Source organism: Dama dama, chromosome 10 (genome assembly GCF_033118175.1).
Source record: "Dama dama isolate Ldn47 chromosome 10, ASM3311817v1, whole genome shotgun sequence".
Classification (NCBI taxonomy): Eukaryota; Metazoa; Chordata; class Mammalia; order Artiodactyla; family Cervidae; genus Dama; species Dama dama.
The window spans coordinates 26,945,745-26,963,531 of record NC_083690.1 but is presented as its reverse complement, the minus strand read 5'-3'; the positions used below and the strand labels follow the sequence as shown (position 1 = coordinate 26,963,531).

Sequence of the window (17,787 nt, the reverse complement as noted above, 5' to 3'; positions counted from 1 at the left end):
ATATCATTGCTGTTTAGTATGTATGTTTGCCTGCTGAACACTAGTCTTTCTTCTGCCCTGATTTTACTTGGGAAACTGTAGCGGTCATGATATTTGCCTTCCAATATTTGTTTCTATTTTATTTTTTTTAATATTTATTCATTTATTTGTTTGTGTTGGGTCTTAGCTACAACATGTAAGATCTTCATTAAATCATGCAAGTTCTTTATTACATCATGCAAAATCTTTAATACATCATGCAAGATTTTCATTACATGATCTTTCGTTGCAGTAGGTTTAGTTGTCTACTAAGTTGACTAAGACAATTACTTAGTTGTCTAGCATGTGGAATCTTAGTTCCCCAACTGGGGATCTTGCATAGCAAGGAGGGTTCTTAACACCAAACCACCAGGGAAATCCTCCCATTCTATTTTAAATGATTGGTCTAAGCCTGTATTTTCAATCCCAGTGGTTTGGCCCTGATTGACTCCACCATCCTGGCCTGAAGAGTGGGCACTTGACAGAAGCTTGGCCACTCCGTCTATTCCATCCCTCTGGCCACAGAGATTGGCGCAAAGATGGGCAAGTGACCCAAGTTGGTCCAATGAGAATCTGTTCATGACGTTTGCTGGGAAAGAGAATCTCTTCTTTTTCTGGGGTTGCTCATCTGGTAGGTTTTAAACCTGGAGATCTCGTGGTCATCTTTGCTTGATCTTTTTTTTTTAATCCTGATAATCTTGATAGCATCATTTAATCAGTGGTGTGAACCCCTAAATTCCCTTTTTTTTTTTTGCTTACATTGATTTAAGGTGGTTTCTGTAACTTATAACACAAAAAACCGGATAATAAAGACAGATTATTTGCTTATAGTTTCAATTAGATGTTCTGATGTGGTATAAATATGAGAGTAAAATCTGGACATGGATGAAAGAAAATGAGTTCACAAATAGCCACACATGAAGTGAAAAAAATTTTTACTCACTAGCTAGTACAGCCCCTTTTCTTTCCCTATTTGGTTTTCTTTACCATAAGAAAGGAAGCAGGATACCTTATGGGTCTTTGAAAATGTCTAAAGACTGAATGACTATTTGTTTTGTGTCTTAAGCTGCGACACACAAAAAGGGTGTGAAAAAGAGACAAGGATCTTCTCTCAAACTTGGTAACGTTGTACTGTGGAAATCCATACCAAGGATTTTGTTCAGACACTATCTAAATTAATGGTGATCTCTGGATCTTGATTTCTTTACCCATAAAAAGGAGCAGCTGGACAAAGATCCCTTCTAAGTATTAATGTCCCAAGATGCAATTGCAGAACTCCCAAGGTAAGCTATAGGAAGGACTTGTATCACGTGGAGAGATCCTACCTGGGACTGATCAGGCTTTGGGATAAAACTCTCCGTATAGGTCATATGTGGTGAGCTTGGTTTGCCAATTCCAAAATAGAAGTGGATCAGTGGTGGATGTGGTTCCCTGAGAATGCAGCATGGTTGGAATACTTGGAATATACAGTGTGCTACTTCTTTGATGAATGTCCTTGTTTTATGTGTGGATCAATTCTGCTTTTCAGACCAGTCAAACCAGGCCCCCAAGTGTTAACTAGCAGGCTGTTGATTTCACCTTGACTCTCAGAACTGGGAAAGCCTGGGATGTACATAAGGCACAACGAGATCGAGGGGGCTCAACAAAGTCATTCTCTCTCTCCCTCTGTATCTCTCTCTGTCTCTCTCTCCCACACTTCTCATTTCCACATGGTTTTTGCCTGTTGGCTTCATTTGCAGGAAGGCTTGCCCCACATAGTAACAGAAATGGCAACCAGAGAAAGAGCCAAGGCAGACCTTAAATGGCCCTGCTTCCACCCCTGAACCAGTTGGGCTGAACAGGCACTAAATCTCCATCCATTAACCCAGTCCGTGAAGTTTGAATTTTATTCAGAAGAATAAAGGAGCAATCTTAAAATGTTCGAGTAAGGGATTGACATGGTCAGATCTGTGCATTAGGGAGGAGTCTGGGTGAGGGGCAGGGTTTGGGGGCAACAGAGGAGATGGAGTTGGGGAGACTTGTTAGAGACTCTTGGAATCATTCTGGGCAGAAGTGAGAAGGGTTTGAACTAGAGTACAGTAAGTCCCCTACATACAAATGAATTCCATTCCAAGAGCGTGTACATAAGTCCAGTTTTGTTCATAAATACCACAAAGTTAACTTAGGTAATTCAACTAATACAATCAGCTATGGGCTTCCCTGGTGGCTCAGTGGTAACGCATCTGCCTGCCAGTGCAAGAGATGCAGGTCCAGGAAGATCCCTTGGAGAAGGAAATGGCAACCCACTCCAGTATTCTTGCCTGGGAACTCCCATGAACAGAGGAGCCTGGAGGGCTACAGTCCATGGGATCACAAAGAGTCAACTGACGATGAACAACAACAGAGTACTGTACAGTATTAGGTTTATAATACTTTTCACATAAAGCATAAAATACAAACACAAAAAGTAAAACATGTCTAATTTTCTACTACAGTACCTTGAAAAGTACAGTAGGACAGTACAGCAGCTGGCATCCAGGGGGTGGCATTGAGGCAGGAAGAGTTACTGACTGGAGGAGGGGAAGGAGGTGGGAGATGGTAGAGCTGAAGGATCGTCAGCAATAGGAGACGGAGGGCAAGCTGCAACTTAATGTGAGCTGACTTACGTGATTGGACCTGTGACCTCGTGTTCGCATCTTTGAAAGTTTGCAACTTGAAGGTTCATACGTAGAGGACTTCCTGTAATGACAGTCGGGACAGAGGATGAACCGGTCAGAAAGGAAATTGGTGACAGTGGTGTGGACAAGAGGTGGTGGTTGATTACCAGTGTTGGCAAAGAAAGAAGGGTTTATGTTTATTGAATGCCCATCACGTGTTGGGCCCTGTGCCCAGCAGTCTGATGGAGAAGCTGGACCTATAAATAGTTACTATCTAAAGTACTAATTAACGAGATAGAGGGACGCACCAGGGGCCACTGACACAGAGGAGAAGAGATCATCTGGGGAACGGCTGTATGGGGGCGGGGAGTGTGAGGGACGGCTTCACAGAGAAGGAAATTTCTTTTTGTTTTTTAAATATGCATATTTTACTGAAGTATAGTTGACTTACAATGTTTCCATTGCATAGCAAAGTGATTCAATTATGCATATACACATACATTATTTTTCAGATTATTTTCCATCATAGGTTATTACAAGACATTGACTATAGTTCCCACAGAGAAGGAAATTTTGACCTGAGTCTTAAAAGATAAGTAGGGTACAGAAGAATTTGGTAGCAAACAAGGAGTAAGAGATTTCAAGCCTGTGCTGAGGGCAGAGAATAGAGTCCAAAAATATAGTTGGCCAGAAAAAACCACATCCAAACCAAAGATATATTTAGTTTTGCTCATGTAATATTTTTAGAAAATTTTTAATTGGTTGCCAATACTGAGAGATCTGCAGCTTTCACTTAAAAATCCATATTTCTAATAGAAGGTTTGGCTACCCTGGCCCCTCCAGGTGACAAAGGGCTAGGGTAGCCACAATTCTTCCATCCCTATTAGAAATTACCTGGCCTGCATCAGCGAGGTGTGTGACCCCCTAGTCTTTGTGGTGGCTTAAAGATGGCTGAAAATTCTTTGTAACTCTCTGCATCAAAAGGAGGCATTAATTTTCCCTCCCCTGGGATCGGGGCTGCTTAACTAACAGAATGCTGTGGAAATAACCCTGCACCAGTCACAGGCCTAGCCGCTTGAGTGCTTTCTCTTGGGACACTGTCTCAAAACCGTAGAATAATGAGAGATAATAAAGCAGTTGTCATTTTAACATATATTTATTTGGCTGTGCTGGGTCTTAGTTGCAGCATGTGGGATCTAGTTCCCTCACCAGGGATTGAACCTGGGCTGCCTGCATTGGGAGCATGGAGTCTTAGCCACTGTGCCACCAGGGAAGTCCTGCAGTTGTCATTTTAAGTCATAAAATTTTGAAAAAAAAAATTTGGAATGGTTTTCTCTGCAAGAGATAACCAGAACACCCACCTCCACTCCTCTCCTTGTCCTGAGGGCTCAGCCCCTGGACCAGAGGAATGAGGGAGGATGTTGAGCTTGGATGATGAGCCAGGACTGATGCTGAAGCTGAAACTCCAACACTTGGGCCACCTGATGCGAAGAACCGACTCATTGGAAAAGACCCTGATGCTGGGAAAGATTGAAGACAGGAGGAGAAGGGGACGATAGAGGATGAGATGGTTGAATGGCATCACCAATGCGATGGATGTGAGTTTGAGTAGGCTCCGGGAGTTGATGATGGACAGGGAAGCCTGATGTGCTGCAGTCCATGGGGTCACAAAGAGTCGCACATGACTGAGCGACTGAACTGAACTGAACTGATGAGCCAGAAGCGTGGATGGGGAAGATCATGAAGGACTTTGGATGCCATGCTGAAAAATGAAAGTGTGAGTCCCTCAGTCATGTATGACTCATTGCGATTCCACGGACTGCAACCCGCCAGGCTCCTCTGTCCGTGGAATTCTTCAGGCAAGAATACTAGAGTGGGTTGCCCTTCCCTTCTCCAGGGGATCTTCCTCACCCAGGGATAGGCAGATTCTTTACCATCTGAGCCACCAAGGAAGTCTGCCATCCTGAGGTAGTCTCACCTTTTTCGAGGAAGCATTGAGGACCTGGTAAAGTTTTGTAAGGTAGGCATAGAATGACCAGGGATCGTACTATGACAGTATCACCTGACTTTAGTGATGCTGTGAAAGATAAATCAGAGGAAGATGATTGGTCAGGGAGCTAGCACGATGGTCCAAGCAACACAACTGGGGAGGTGACGGTGGGCATGGAGCAAAAGGGAAAGATTCAAGGTCAAGACTTCGTCCTCTTGTGAACCTCTCCTTGAGGTTCTAGTGGGACATACTGGTTGAGCCATGGAGTTGGTAGTTGAAACTAGGGAGCACAGGCAACAGGACGAGGCCACAGAGACTGGGGGCTGTCAAAGCGTGAAGTTGCAGGGATTTCCCTGGTGGTACAGTGGCTAAAACGCCTCACTCCCGATGCAGGGGGCCTCGTGCCGCAACTAAGGCCTGGTGCAACAAATTAAATATATATATATATATATATATATTTTTTTTTTTTTTAATTTGAAGTTACGGATGTGAAAGAGACGGTATAGGGAGTTTGGGAGAAGAGGTGGTGTCTTGGGGAGCAGCCTACAGACAGCATGTTAAGCAAAGGGAGAGACACCGTGCAGAGCCCTGAGAGAAAGCTGCAGTGCAAAGAAGAGAATTAGGAGACGTGCATGCATGGGTGGTCGCTAACTCATGTCTGACTCTCTGCGATCCTTTGGACTGTAGCCTGACAGTCTCCTCTGTCCATGGGATTTTTCGGGTAAGTATACTGGAGTGGGTTGCCATTTTTCTCTTCCGGGGATCTTCCCAACCCCAGGATTGAACCCGAGTCTCCTGAGTCTCCTGTGTCTCCTGCATTGCAGGTGGATTCTTTACCTGCTGAGCCATCAGGGAAGTCCCATTAGGAGACAATGAGGCCCAGACACCAAAGAAAGGAAAGATTCCAGAGGGAGGGAGTGGTCAGTAGCAGGCTCCTTTGATGTAATGACCAGGAGATTATTGGTGGTCACGGCAGGGACACATCTGTGTGGGAAGGTGGGGACAGAAGACAGACCCGTGAGACTAAGTAGGAGATGCGGAAGTGGATTCAACAAGTGTAAACAGCTCTTTCAAGTAACTTGATTGTGAAGTAAGACAGAGATGGGGAAGTGGTTTGAGGTCGCTAAGTGGAGAGAGGTTCCCCCAAAGACACAGGGGACCTCAGCCTGTTTTTAGATACTAAAGAGAGAGAGTCTGTGGAGAGGAGAACGTGGCAGTGCAGGAGAAGGGGGTTAAACGATGGAGTGAGGTCACTGAGGAAGTGGGAAGGAATGTGTCCCAAGAGGGAAGAATTAACCTCGGACTGCAGGAGGACACCCCCTCTGTGATGACGATCTGTGATTGTTTATAGGAGATGAAGATGTGGTCACTGGTGGGAGCAGAGGGGTTGAAAGAGTTCTCACCTCTTTTCTCCATCAAATTGGGGCAGTGATCATCTCATAAAGCTGGGGAAGGCCACTTGAGTAGATGGCTGGTGAGAAGTAGCCGGCAAGGTTGGCTTAAGCCTGAGCCTATGCACAAGGCCTCCTTAGGGGCCTCCCACTTAAAACCAGAATGGCTCCTGAATGTGGGTCAGGGCAGAGTCTGCAGGTGGGTGAGGACCACAACTGTGAGAAGGCCTGGGGGTCACAGGGGCAGGGTCTAGGCTATCAGAGTAACTTCTTGCAAATGAAACCCAGGCACCTCTTTACTTAAAGATTTATGTGGGAGACTTCCCTGGGGGTCCAGTGATTAAAAATCTGCCTTCCAGTACAGGGGACACAGGTTCAATCCCTAGTCAGGGAACTAAGATCATATATATATATATATATATATATATATATATATATGCACGCGTATGGGTGTGTGCTCAGTCATGTCTGTCTCTTTTAGACCCTATGGACTGTAGCCCACTGGGCTTCTCTGTCCCTGGGATTTCCCAGTCAAGAATACTAGAGTAGGTTGCCATTTCCTTCTCCAGGGGATCGTCCCAACCCCGGATTGAACCTGCATCTTTTGTGTCTCCTGCATTGGCAGGCATGTTCTTTACCAGCTGAGCCACCAGGGAAGTTAAATCTAGAGGCTTGATTAGTTTCTGGGTGGTGGTAATGATGACAATGATGATTTTGACAAGAATACTGCAAAGGTGATGCTACACATTACTGTATTATTTTATAGGAGGCATATAATATCTGGTTGTTCTACTTTTGGTGATGTTAGGATTCACTTTTGCTTTACAGAATTTTGTTGTTTTCCGTGAAACATCAGTAAGAATCAGCCATAGGTATACATATGTCCCCTCCCTCTTGAACCTCTTTCCCTCAATTTTGCTGACAGAAAACAACAAAATTCTGTAGAGCAATTGTCATTCAATTAAAAAATAAATATATTTAAAAACAAACAATTTACTTTTGGATTGTGTTTTTTAGACAATCATGTCTGCTGCATCGGTGACGCCATCCAGCCATCTCATCCTCTGATGCCCTCTTCTCCTTCTGCCCTCAATCTTTCCCAGCATCAGGGACTTGTCCAGTTAGTCAGCTGTTCACATCAGGTGACCAAAATATTGGAGCTTCACCTTTAGTATCAGTCCTTCCAATGAGTATTCAGGGTTGATTTCCTTTAAGATTGACTGATTTGATCTTGCTGTCCAAGGGACTCTCAGGAGTCTTCTCCAGCACCACAGTTCGAAGGCATCAAGGCATCAACTGCCTTCTTTGTGGTCCAGTTGTCACAACCGTACGTGACCACTGGGAAGATCATAGCCTTGACTATACAGACCTTTGTCAGCAGAGTAATGTCTGCTTTCAACACATTGTCTAGGTTTGTCGTAGCTTTCCTGCCAAGAAGCAATCATTTTCTGATTCCATGGCTGCAGTCACCTTCCACAGTGATTTTAGAGCCCAAGAAGAGGAAATCTGTCACTACTTCCACCTTTTCTCCTTCTATTTGCCGTGAAGTAATGGGGCTGGATGCCATGATCTTAGTGTTTTTAATGTTTAGTTTTAAGCTGGATTTTTCACTCTCCTCCTTCACCCTCTTCAAGAGGTTCTTTAGTTCTTCTTTGCTTTCTGCCATTAGAGTAGTATCATCTGCATATCCGAGGTTGTTGACGTTTGTCGGGCCTATCTTGGTTCCGGCTTGTACCTCATCATTTCTCATGATGTTCTCGGCATATAGATTAAACAAACAGGGTGACAGAAGACAGCCCTGTCTTACTCCTTTCTCAGTCCTCAATCAATCAGATGTTCCATTCAGGGTTCTAACTGTTGCTTCTTGATCCGCATACAGGTTTCTCATGAAATGAATGAAAGAAGCCCGACCCATACTGTATGATTTCATCTGTATGGAACATTCTAAAACAGGCAAAGCTAATCTATACTGACAGAAAGTATATCAGTGGTTGCTGGGGTCTGAGGGTGGGAATTGACTGTAGAAGTGTGTGAACTTTTGGGAGTGATGGAAATAATCATATCTCGATTATAGTGGTAATTACATGCATGCGCTTGCTAAGTCGTTTCAGTTGTGTCCGACTCTCTACAACCCGGAGGACTGCAGCCTGCCAGGCTCCTCTGTCCATGGGATTCTTCAGGCAAGAATACTGGAGTGGGTTGCCATGCTATCTTCCAGGGGATCTTCCTGACCCAGGGATTGAACCTTCATCCCCTGTATTGCAGGCAGATTCTTTTTTTTTTTTTTTTGCAGGCAGATTCTTTACTGATGATCAACTGGGGAAACCTGGTAATTATATAGGTATATGCATTTGTCAAAACTAATTGATCCATGTATTGTACTTAAACTGAGTGTGTTATATTGTATGGAAATAAAGATGCATTTTATTGTATGGAAATAAAGTTTATTTTATTTTTTAAGTAATGCTGTAGTGGCTAAGGCTCTGTACTCCCAGTGCCCAGGTTCCATCCATGGTCAGGGAACTAGATCCCACATGTCACAGCTAAAGATTCCACAGGCTACAACTAAAAGCCGAAATGAAGACTGAAATCCCCATGTGCTGCAACTGTTAGTAAGACCTGGCACAGGCAAATAAATAAATAAAATAAATACATATTTTTTAAATAAAAGGAAATAAAATAAGGTTACAACTCAAATGAGAAGAATCCACTCAAAATAGCCACAAAAATATAATACACCTATGAAGGGAAATCTAATAATATACTTTACAGAGAAAATTATATTAAAGGATATAAAAGAAGACAAATATATGGAAAAATACACTACATTCATGGATGGAAGTCTTAATATCCTTCTCAAATCAATCTGTAAAGTTAATGCAATTTTATTAAAAACTCTGAGTTAAAAATTCTTTATCTGTTAGAAATAAATACAGTAGTACTTAAGTTGAAATGCTATTCTGTCTAGGATTTCTTTTAATAGATTCCAAGAAAATAATGTGGAAGACTGAATGAACCAGTACTGGTTATGTGTTGGTAACTGTTTCTTTGTTGTTTGTTTCTTTTTAATATTTACTTATTTTTGGCTGTGTCAGATCTTAGTTGCAGCACGTGGGATCTTTCATTGCAGAGCAAGGGCTTCTCTCTAGTTGTGGCACATGGACGGAGTAGTTGTGATACACAGGCTTAGTTGCCCCATGATATACAATCTTAGTTCCCTGACCAGGAATCTAACCCATGTCTTCTGAATTGGAAGGTGACTTCTTAACTACTGAACCACCAGGGAAGTCCCAGTTCAGTTCAGTTCAGTTCAGTAGCTCAGTCGTGTCTGACTCTTTGCGATCCCAGGGACTGCAGCATGCCAGGCCTCCCTGTCCATCACCAACTCCTGGAGTTTAACCAGACTCATGTCCATTGAGTCAGTGATGCCATCCAACCATCTCATCCTCTGTCGTCCCCTTCTCCTCCTGCCTTCAATCTTCCCCAGCATCAGGGTCTTTTCCAATGAGTCCGTTCTTCACATCAGGTGGCCAAAGTATTGGAGTTTCAGCTTCAGCATCAGTCCTTCCAATGAACACTCAGGACTGATCTTCTTTAGGATGGACTGGTTGGATCTCCTTGCAGTCCAAGAGATTCTCAAGAATCTTCTCCAACACCACAGTTCAAAAGCATCAATTCTTTGGCACTCAGCTTGCTTTATAGTACAACTCTCACATCCATACATGACTACTGGATAGCCTTGACTAGACGTACCTTTGTTGGCAAAGTATTGTCTCTGCTTTTTAATATGTTGTCTAGGTTGGTCATAAGTTTCCTTCCAAGGAGTAAGCGTCTTTTAATTTCTTGGCTGCAGTCACCATCTGCAGTGATTTTGGAGCTGAAAAAAATAAAATCTGCCACTATTTCCACTGTTTCCCCATCTATTTGCCATGAAATGATGGGACCGGATGCCATGATCTTAGTGTTCTGAATATTGAGCTTTAAGCCAACTTTTTCACTCTCCTCTTTCACTTTCTTCAAGAGGCTCTTTAGTTCTTCTTCACTTTCTGCCACAAGGGTGGTGTCATCTGCATATCTGAGGTTATTGATATTTCTCCTGGCAATCTTGATTCCAGCTTGTGCTTCATCCAGCGAAGCGTTTCTCATGATGTACTCTGCATATAAGTTAAATAAGCAGGGTGACAATATACAGCCTTGACGTACACCTTTCCCAATTTGGAACCAGTCTATTGTTCCATGTCCAGTTCTAACTGTTGCTTCCCAGTTGATGGTAATTGGGTAACTGGGTTTTTGGTTTAAAAATTTTTTAAGACCTTTATTTTTATTTTTTAAAGATTATTTTATTTATTTTTCAATTTTTATTTTTTGGCTGCACCACACAGCATGTGGGATCCTAGTCCCCTGACCAGGGATCAAACCCGTGCGCCCCGCATTGGCAGCAGAGAGTCTTAACCACTGGACCACCAGGGAAGTCTGTTAAATTTTTGTTTATTATATAATTTATTTTTGGCTGTGCTGAGTCTTCATTGCTGCTTGAAGGCTTTCCCTAGTTGCGGCTAGCTGGGGCTACTTTCCAGTTTTAGTGTATGTGCTTCTCATTGCAGTGACTTCTCTTGTAGAGCACATGCTCTCGGGTGTTCGGACTTCTGTAGTCACGGTGCATGGGCTTAGTTGCCCTGCAGCATGTGGAATCTTGCCGGACCAGGGATCGAACAAGTGTCCCCTGCATTGCAAGGCAGATTCTTAACCACTGGTCCGCCAGAAAGTCCTGACTGATGGTAATTGTTGAACCTGGGTGATGGGTACATCCTCTAGGGTAAGTGAGCAGTGCTGTGCACTTTTACAGTGAGAAAGCATCACTGAGACATCTGGAGAACCATGGAGCAACGGTTCTCTGGGCTGACTCCATCATGTTCTGCAGACCCTTTACGGCAGGACAGACCAGAAGATCTTTCCCATCTTACTAAGGAGTTTGGACTTTATTCTGAGTTCAGCACTTTAGTCCCTCTTTACTGTGTATATCTTGCACCTTGGAAGGGCCTGTGGTCCTGTCTCCTTCCTGGCAGGTGTACCAGTCAGAACTCTTTCAGGTGTAAATGCCAGAAATCCAACTCAAATACATTGACTTAATTGGGAAAGGGAACTTATAAAAGGTTAAGGGATTCAGGCACAGCTTGATCCATTTGCTCAAATGATGTCTAGAATATGTCTGTTCATATCTTGCATCTGCAGTCCTCTGTGTGGGCTCACTTTTCGTACATGCCAGGTAATATTATTAAGCACTTGCTACACTTTGGATGAGGTGCAGAAGGCTTTCTGTTCTTATAACATCATGAGGTGGGTCAGACGCTGTTTCAGATGGAGAAACTGAGACTGCTGAAGGAGGTTAGGGAATCTGCTCAAGGTCACTCAGGAGGTGTGACATCCGGAGTCAAATCCATAAAGCATCTGATTCTGGAGTAGCTTTTCTTGACCTTCACATGGCACCCTCCATGACACAGTCTCTGAACCAAAGGATGGGAATGAACCCCTTCCTCTTGGGTCTCAAGCCCGGGCTCCAGCCTCTGCTTAATTCTTGGAGCTGTTATTTGTGCCTCTCCTTCCAGTGGGCTGAGAGCTCTTCGAGGCAGAAACTCTGACTCTTTCACCTCTATAATGCCAAATTATGTCATTTGCCCCTGAGAGGCAGGCAGGGCGGGGTTGCTCCTGCATGAAGACACACCCAGAGAGGTTAAGTGACTCTCCCAAGGCCACCCATTTGTACATGTAGGGGTCTGAATAGACCCCAGGTCTCTTGAGTGCAGGTGGACACAAGGCTCCCCCTCCTCCTCTTTGCCGCCCACCACCCCCCCGCCCCACCCCACACTTGTTCCCTGACTGGAGGGGGGGCAGAGAGATGGTAACACAGCCTTTGCGAGGGATGGGGGCTATACTAAGGCCCACTTTGAGGGGACTGATGGGCCATTTTACGAATGCCAGGGAAAGGATGGCGAGTAGGCTGGGGGTGGGCTGGAGAAGGGAAGAAGGAACAGGTTATTTTTGCATTTTTGACATTAAAAAAGTGCAGATTAGATTCTCAGCGACTGGCCAGCAGCATCTGTTTTGGTTTGGAATTGGCAGCTGAGGCGCTGAGCTCCGCGGCGGGAAGGGAGGGGAAGGCTGTGGGCTGGTGGGCGAGGCGGCGCCTCGGCGGAGGGAAGGGCTCTCCCCTTTAAGAGCTCCGCCCAAAGGGGCGCTGCCACCCCTGAGGAGGCGGGCGCCGCCGCTTCTCATTCATTGTCTTGACAAGAGCATCCTCCGCGGACGGTCTCAGGCTCCGCCGGCTCCTTCCTCCACCTCCTCCTCCTCGCCCTCCTCCGTCTGGGGGTTCGCTCATCTCTCAGCCGCAGGTAAGGCTGGAGCCCGGCGACCCGGGCTCGGCATCGCTGCCCTGGGCCACCTGTGGGGCAGGCGAGATCTTGGCAGAAGCCGGCCGTGGGGGTGGACAGACTGTCAGAGCCGCTGGCTCTGAGGTGGGGACGGGGCCTGTCCACGCCCCGCGTGGAGGGACTCGCCTGAGCGTGTGGGTGCGCGTGGGAGGGTCCACCCGTGTGTCCCAGAGCTCCGTGAGGGGGCGAGGGTGAGGGACCACGCAGCCAAGATGGTGGGGGAGCCCGGGGGTCAGGACATGCACCGGCCGGCCTCTCTTCAGAACGGGAGTCTTTGGGGCGGCGGTGGGGGGCAGGGTGGGGTGAGCCCAGTAGCTGCCCTGAGCTTGGAGACAGGAAGGGGTTGAGAGCAAAACAAGAAAAGGCCAAGTTCCCCTTTCCGTGGTTTCCGGGGCCTGGTACCTGCGGTGGGGGAGGAGGCAGGGTGGGGCGATGGCTTCCTGTCTCCCAGCCTCCAGTTTGGGGCTCCCCTGTTCCCAGACCCAGGCTTCCCTCCTGGACGGGTCCCCTGCCCCCAGACAGCTCCTCCTCTCGCAGGCGCCTCATCCGCTTCTGGACAGGTGGACCCGCAAGCCTCCTCCAGAGTCCCAGGGTGGGTGAGGGTGGCGGGACCCCCAAGGGAGAAGGGCTAGGCACAAGGGGGGCAGTGGAGGAGAGGCCGTGGGGCCCCCACACCAAGCTGGCAGGTGATGCTTTGGGGCCCCAGCATGGGGTCTGGCGCCTGGGGAGCCAGAGGCAGGTCCCTTGGCTCTGCTTGCTGTCCGCCCAGTGATGGGGGAAAACCGTTCTGGCTGGACCTCCGAGAAGTGAGCACCGGCCGCTCCCTTCCTGTGGATGGCTCCAGTGGGGTGGAGAAGGTGCGGGAAAGCACCTGCTTAAGTGGGGGCAAGAAGCTGAGGTGTGAGGAGGAGGAGATGCTGGGACCCGAGCCATCTGCCTGCTTCTGGTGCCCAGAGACCCGCTGGGGACGCCCTCTGGCCATGGGGGATGTGCCTGCCAGGCAAACCCACTTGCCACTTCCCTTCGTGTGTCCAGCCTGGGCCTGGAGGTGGGGAGGGCCCCTGCCTTTAGGCGGCTCCTCATGTGGGTGTGAGGGTGTGAGGTCTCGACGCTGAGGCTGAGTGCACCCTCCAAGCTGTTGCCCTGAGGCCCGGGAGGGTGGCCCATCAGAGAAGATGGGCCCTGTGTCTGTTAGCCAGTCTGCGGTCAAGTTGGCAGTAGGTGCTACCCCTCACCCCAGGCTCTGCTGTGGAGGCCGAGGGTACAGAAGCCAGGCCTGGGACGGGTTGAGACGGTGGGCCTTGCAGGTCAGCCAGGGATGAGGAGAGGCTGGCAAGGCGTGTATAAGGGTAGCTGGATGTCAGTGACAGAGGAGAGCGGCAGGGAAGTTACCTGAGACCATGACCTTCAGACTGAGGGGTGGGTGTCCTGGGAGAGACGGGGGCCACGGGAAGGTCAGGGTTGACCTGAGGGGAGAAAAGTTTTTCACCCCTCTTTCACCAGGATGAGCCGGCAGGTGGTCCGTTCCAGCAAGTTCCGCCACGTGTTTGGCCAGCCAGCCAAGGCCGACCAGTGCTATGAGGATGTGCGCGTCTCACAGAACACTTGGGATAGTGGGTTCTGTGCCGTCAACCCCAAATTCGTGGCCCTGATCTGTGAGGCCAGCGGGGGAGGGGCCTTCCTGGTGCTGCCTCTGAGCAAGGTGAGGCCCTGGAGCCCTGGGGACAGCGGTGGTCCCCCTCCTAAGGGGGCCTCAGGTCATCTAGTGGCCCCCTCGATGAGGTGACAGTCACCCAGCCATCCCAGGCCGCAGTGTTGTCCTCTGCAAAACTGGGTTGAGCCACATGAACCTTACGCTTCCTGCAGCGCCTACATGCAATGCTCGGATGGAGCTGAAGCTCAGGGTTGGGGGTGACACGGGAAGGGTCAAATAGCAACTCCTGCAGACCCAGGGTTTGCCGTCCCGAGTCAGCCTGGAGCTTTCTCCTGCACAGAGAGGCCTGGGATGGGGTCTGGGAAGGCCCAGCAGTGCTCTTAGGGTTTGGAGGGACCTCTCTGAGCCCCTGGGAACCCAGCGAGCTCAGTGGCTCCCAGCTCACAGGCAGGGATGAGGTAAGAGACCCTCTCCCCTCCCCCAACCCTGGCCCCCCTCAAATCCTGCCCTCCCTGCTGTTTGCGGACCCCCACCCCCAGCACACAGGAAGGGGAGATGGGCCCTCAGTTGTTACCTTAAAAGGGCCGATGGAAACAGAGAGAAGAGGAAGTGGTTGTCGGAGTAAGAGCTGGGCCCGCGCTTCACACAGGAAACCCTGCAGTAGCAGCTGTCCCCGGAAGCAGCCATTTCAAACCCGTTATACAGACTTCCCCATCCTTGTCCTTTCAGGGGGACCTGTCCCCACAGCCCCATCATTCACACATACTTCCCTGGGGAACCCCAGCCCCAATACAACCACTCCCTCAGCCCATCTCACGCCGGGGGCCCTGGCCTGTAGTGCCATGGAAGAATTTGGGGTGGGGGTGAGGGTGGGGGTACCAGGCCCCAGGACACGGATGAGAAGCTGAGATGGAGCTGGCAGGAACTTGGCCAGGGTCTGACAGAAGGGCAGGACCAGCCCGCATGTCCATCCTGCGCTACTTGTGGCCAGCCCTCTGAGTTGCCCAGACAGCTCTGAGACTGGGGCAGAGCCCCAAACCCTCCCACCCTAGGCCCCTCTCCGCCTGCCAGGGACCCCACAACTTTCCCCTCTGTGCCTCTCTGAAGGGGCATGGGGAGGTGGGATTGGGTTTGGAGGGCCAGAGCACCTCCCTCAGAGGCCCCGCTGTGTCCTCCAGACTGGCCGTGTAGACAAGAATGTACCTATGGTCTGTGGCCACACGGCCCCAGTGCTGGACATCGCCTGGTGCCCGCACAATGATAACGTCATTGCCAGTGGCTCCGAGGACTGCTCCGTCATGGTGAGTGTGGGGGGGACCCAGGGGCCAGGAGGGGCTCAGGCACTGGAGCTGATATTGGGCGTTGCCAAGACTCACTCACTCGCCTCTTCTCTGCAGGTGTGGGAGATCCCCGACGGGGGCCTGACGCTGCCCCTGCGGGAGCCTGTCGTCACCCTGGAGGGCCACACCAAGCGCGTGGGCATCGTGGCCTGGCACCCCACGGCCCAGAACGTGCTGCTCAGTGCAGGTGCCAAGGGGGAGACGCGGGGAGGGCTGGTCACCTGACAGTGATGGGGGGACGCTCCTGGCTTCTGACACTGAGGACATCGCCCAGGTTGCGACAATGTGATCCTGGTGTGGGACGTGGGCACGGGGGCGGCCGTGCTGACGCTGGGCTCCGACGTGCACCCGGACACCATCTACAGTGTGGACTGGAGCCGAGATGGCGCCCTCATCTGTACCTCCTGCCGTGACAAGCGAGTCCGCATCATTGAGCCCCGAAAAGGCACCATAGTAGCTGTGAGTTGCCTTGACCTTTGACCCTGGGAGCTTGACCCTCCCCCTACCGCCCACCCCTGATGAGGCCCCCTTAGATGCCGCCCTCTCCAGCTTCCAGCTGGGGCTTGGCCCTTAGAGGGTGTGTGCGGATGCCTGACCGGTCTCCTCCCTTTCCTTCCAGGAGAAAGATCGTCCCCATGAGGGGACCCGGCCCGTGCGGGCCGTGTTTGTATCCGATGGAAAGATCCTGACCACGGGTTTCAGCCGCATGAGCGAGCGGCAGGTGGCACTGTGGGACACGGTGAGTGCCGGGCAGGGACCAGGTTTTGTCCCCCCTGCCCCGTTGTGTGCCTGGCTGGAAGGGCAGGGCCTCAGTTTACCCACCATGTGATGGGGGTTTCTGCTGGTTGATGTCTAAGTCCCGGTCCCCACTCCTCCAGTAATGGGGGCCTGACGTGGCCCAGCTCACAGTTCTCTCCCGTCCATCTCTACAGAAGCACCTGGAGGAGCCGCTGTCCCTGCAGGAGCTGGACACAAGCAGTGGTGTCCTGCTGCCCTTCTTTGACCCTGACACCAACATTGTCTACCTCTGTGGCAAGGTGGCCCCGTTGGGCAGGGGGTCGGGGGAGCGAGGTGGGCAGGGGGACTTAGAAAGGACCACAGCTGGAGGCATCTGCTGGTGCTGACCCTCCCTTGCACCTACCACCTGCAGGGGGACAGCTCTATCCGGTACTTCGAGATCACCTCCGAGGCCCCGTTCCTGCACTATCTCTCTATGTTCAGTTCCAAGGAGTCCCAGCGTGGAATGGGCTACATGCCCAAACGTGGTCTAGAGGTGAACAAGTGTGAGATTGCCAGGTGACTGCCCCTGCCCCTGACCTGAGCGTGCCCCTTGGGCAGCGCTCACCCCACGCTGACCTTGAGTCCCAGCCACGCTGTGGGCACTGCTCACCTTCCCGTTTCCACAGATTCTACAAGCTGCATGAGCGGAAGTGTGAACCCATTGCCATGACGGTGCCTAGAAAGGTGATGTTCCCGGGTCCCTCCTCAGGTGCTCGGAGTGGCAGGGTGGTGGTGTGGCCTGAGCTTTCTCTTAACCAGTCCTGGCCTCGCCCCACAGTCGGACCTGTTCCAGGAAGACCTGTACCCGCCCACCGCAGGGCCCGACGCTGCCCTCACGGCTGAGGAGTGGCTGGGGGGCCGGGATGCTGGGCCCCTCCTCATCTCCCTCAAGGACGGCTACGTGCCCCCCAAGAGCCGGGAGCTGAGGGTCAACCGGGGCCTGGACACTGCGCGCAAGAGGACGGCACCTGAGGCCACTGGTGCTCCCAGCTCGGTGAGAGGCAGATGGGAGCCCGGGAACCAGGGCAAGAAGGTGGGGTAGGGCAGGGGCTGCTACTGATGTGGTCACTGACCCAGTGGAAAGAGGCTGGCGTTTGGGGGCAGGCCACACACACACAATATTGGGGCTCCCTTTGGGGGCTGGGAGTGGATAATCCTGAGGCCTCAGAAAACAGGTTCCAGGCTTAAAGGCCTGCAGTTCTCTGGATGAGAGACAGAGGGGCCCAAGCTCTGGGGGCCTAGTGGCCTAGGAGGCCCTGGGGCTAATGCTGCCTGGGGTCCCCCAGGATGCCATATCCCGGTTGGAGGAGGAGATGAGGAAGCTCCAGGCCACGGTGCAGGAGCTGCAGAAGCGCTTGGATAGGCTGGAGGAGACAGTCCAGGCCAAGTAGAGGACCATCGGCTGGGGCCGACGGCATCGCCTCCCTCCCTTCCATTCCCACTCCTCAGGCCACAATGGCAGATAAGAAAATAATAATAAAATGGCTTTATTTTCTGGTATCTCGCAGACTCTGATGACTAGACGAGGGAATGCTGGGTTTGCTGAACCG

The 17,787-nt window shown here is 50.2% G+C and overlaps 1 protein-coding gene across 2 annotated transcripts; it reads left to right on the top strand.

Moving 5' to 3' along the window:
• Positions 1 to 12,265: 12,265 nt before the first annotated feature.
• On the top strand, positions 12,266 to 17,737 carry CORO1A (coronin 1A). 2 transcript variants are annotated; one of them, XM_061153135.1, is made up of 11 exons: positions 12,266 to 12,424; positions 13,967 to 14,165; positions 15,296 to 15,418; positions 15,515 to 15,644; positions 15,732 to 15,916; positions 16,077 to 16,196; positions 16,390 to 16,494; positions 16,608 to 16,753; positions 16,864 to 16,921; positions 17,016 to 17,231; positions 17,524 to 17,737. In XM_061153135.1, exons 2-11 carry the CDS (start codon positions 13,968 to 13,970, stop codon positions 17,626 to 17,628), a joined length of 1,386 nt encoding a protein of 461 aa, XP_061009118.1. In that variant the 5' UTR covers positions 12,266 to 12,424; position 13,967; the 3' UTR covers positions 17,629 to 17,737. The 2 variants fall into 2 exon arrangements, with proteins under 2 accessions (XP_061009118.1, XP_061009119.1); XM_061153136.1 differs by lacking the exon at positions 12,266 to 12,424 and adding an exon at positions 12,921 to 13,055.
• Positions 17,738 to 17,787: the final 50 nt, after the last annotated feature.

Coding starts and splice junctions, on each gene's coding strand:
- CORO1A (XM_061153135.1), top strand. CDS start 13,968: ATGAGCCGGCAGGTGGTCCGTTCCAGCAAGTTCCGCCACGTGTTTGGC. Junction 15,419..15,514: donor CCGAGGACTGCTCCGTCATG/GTGAGTGTGGGG, acceptor TCTTCTCTGCAG/GTGTGGGAGATCCCCGACGG. Junction 15,917..16,076: donor GAAAAGGCACCATAGTAGCT/GTGAGTTGCCTT, acceptor CTTTCCTTCCAG/GAGAAAGATCGTCCCCATGA.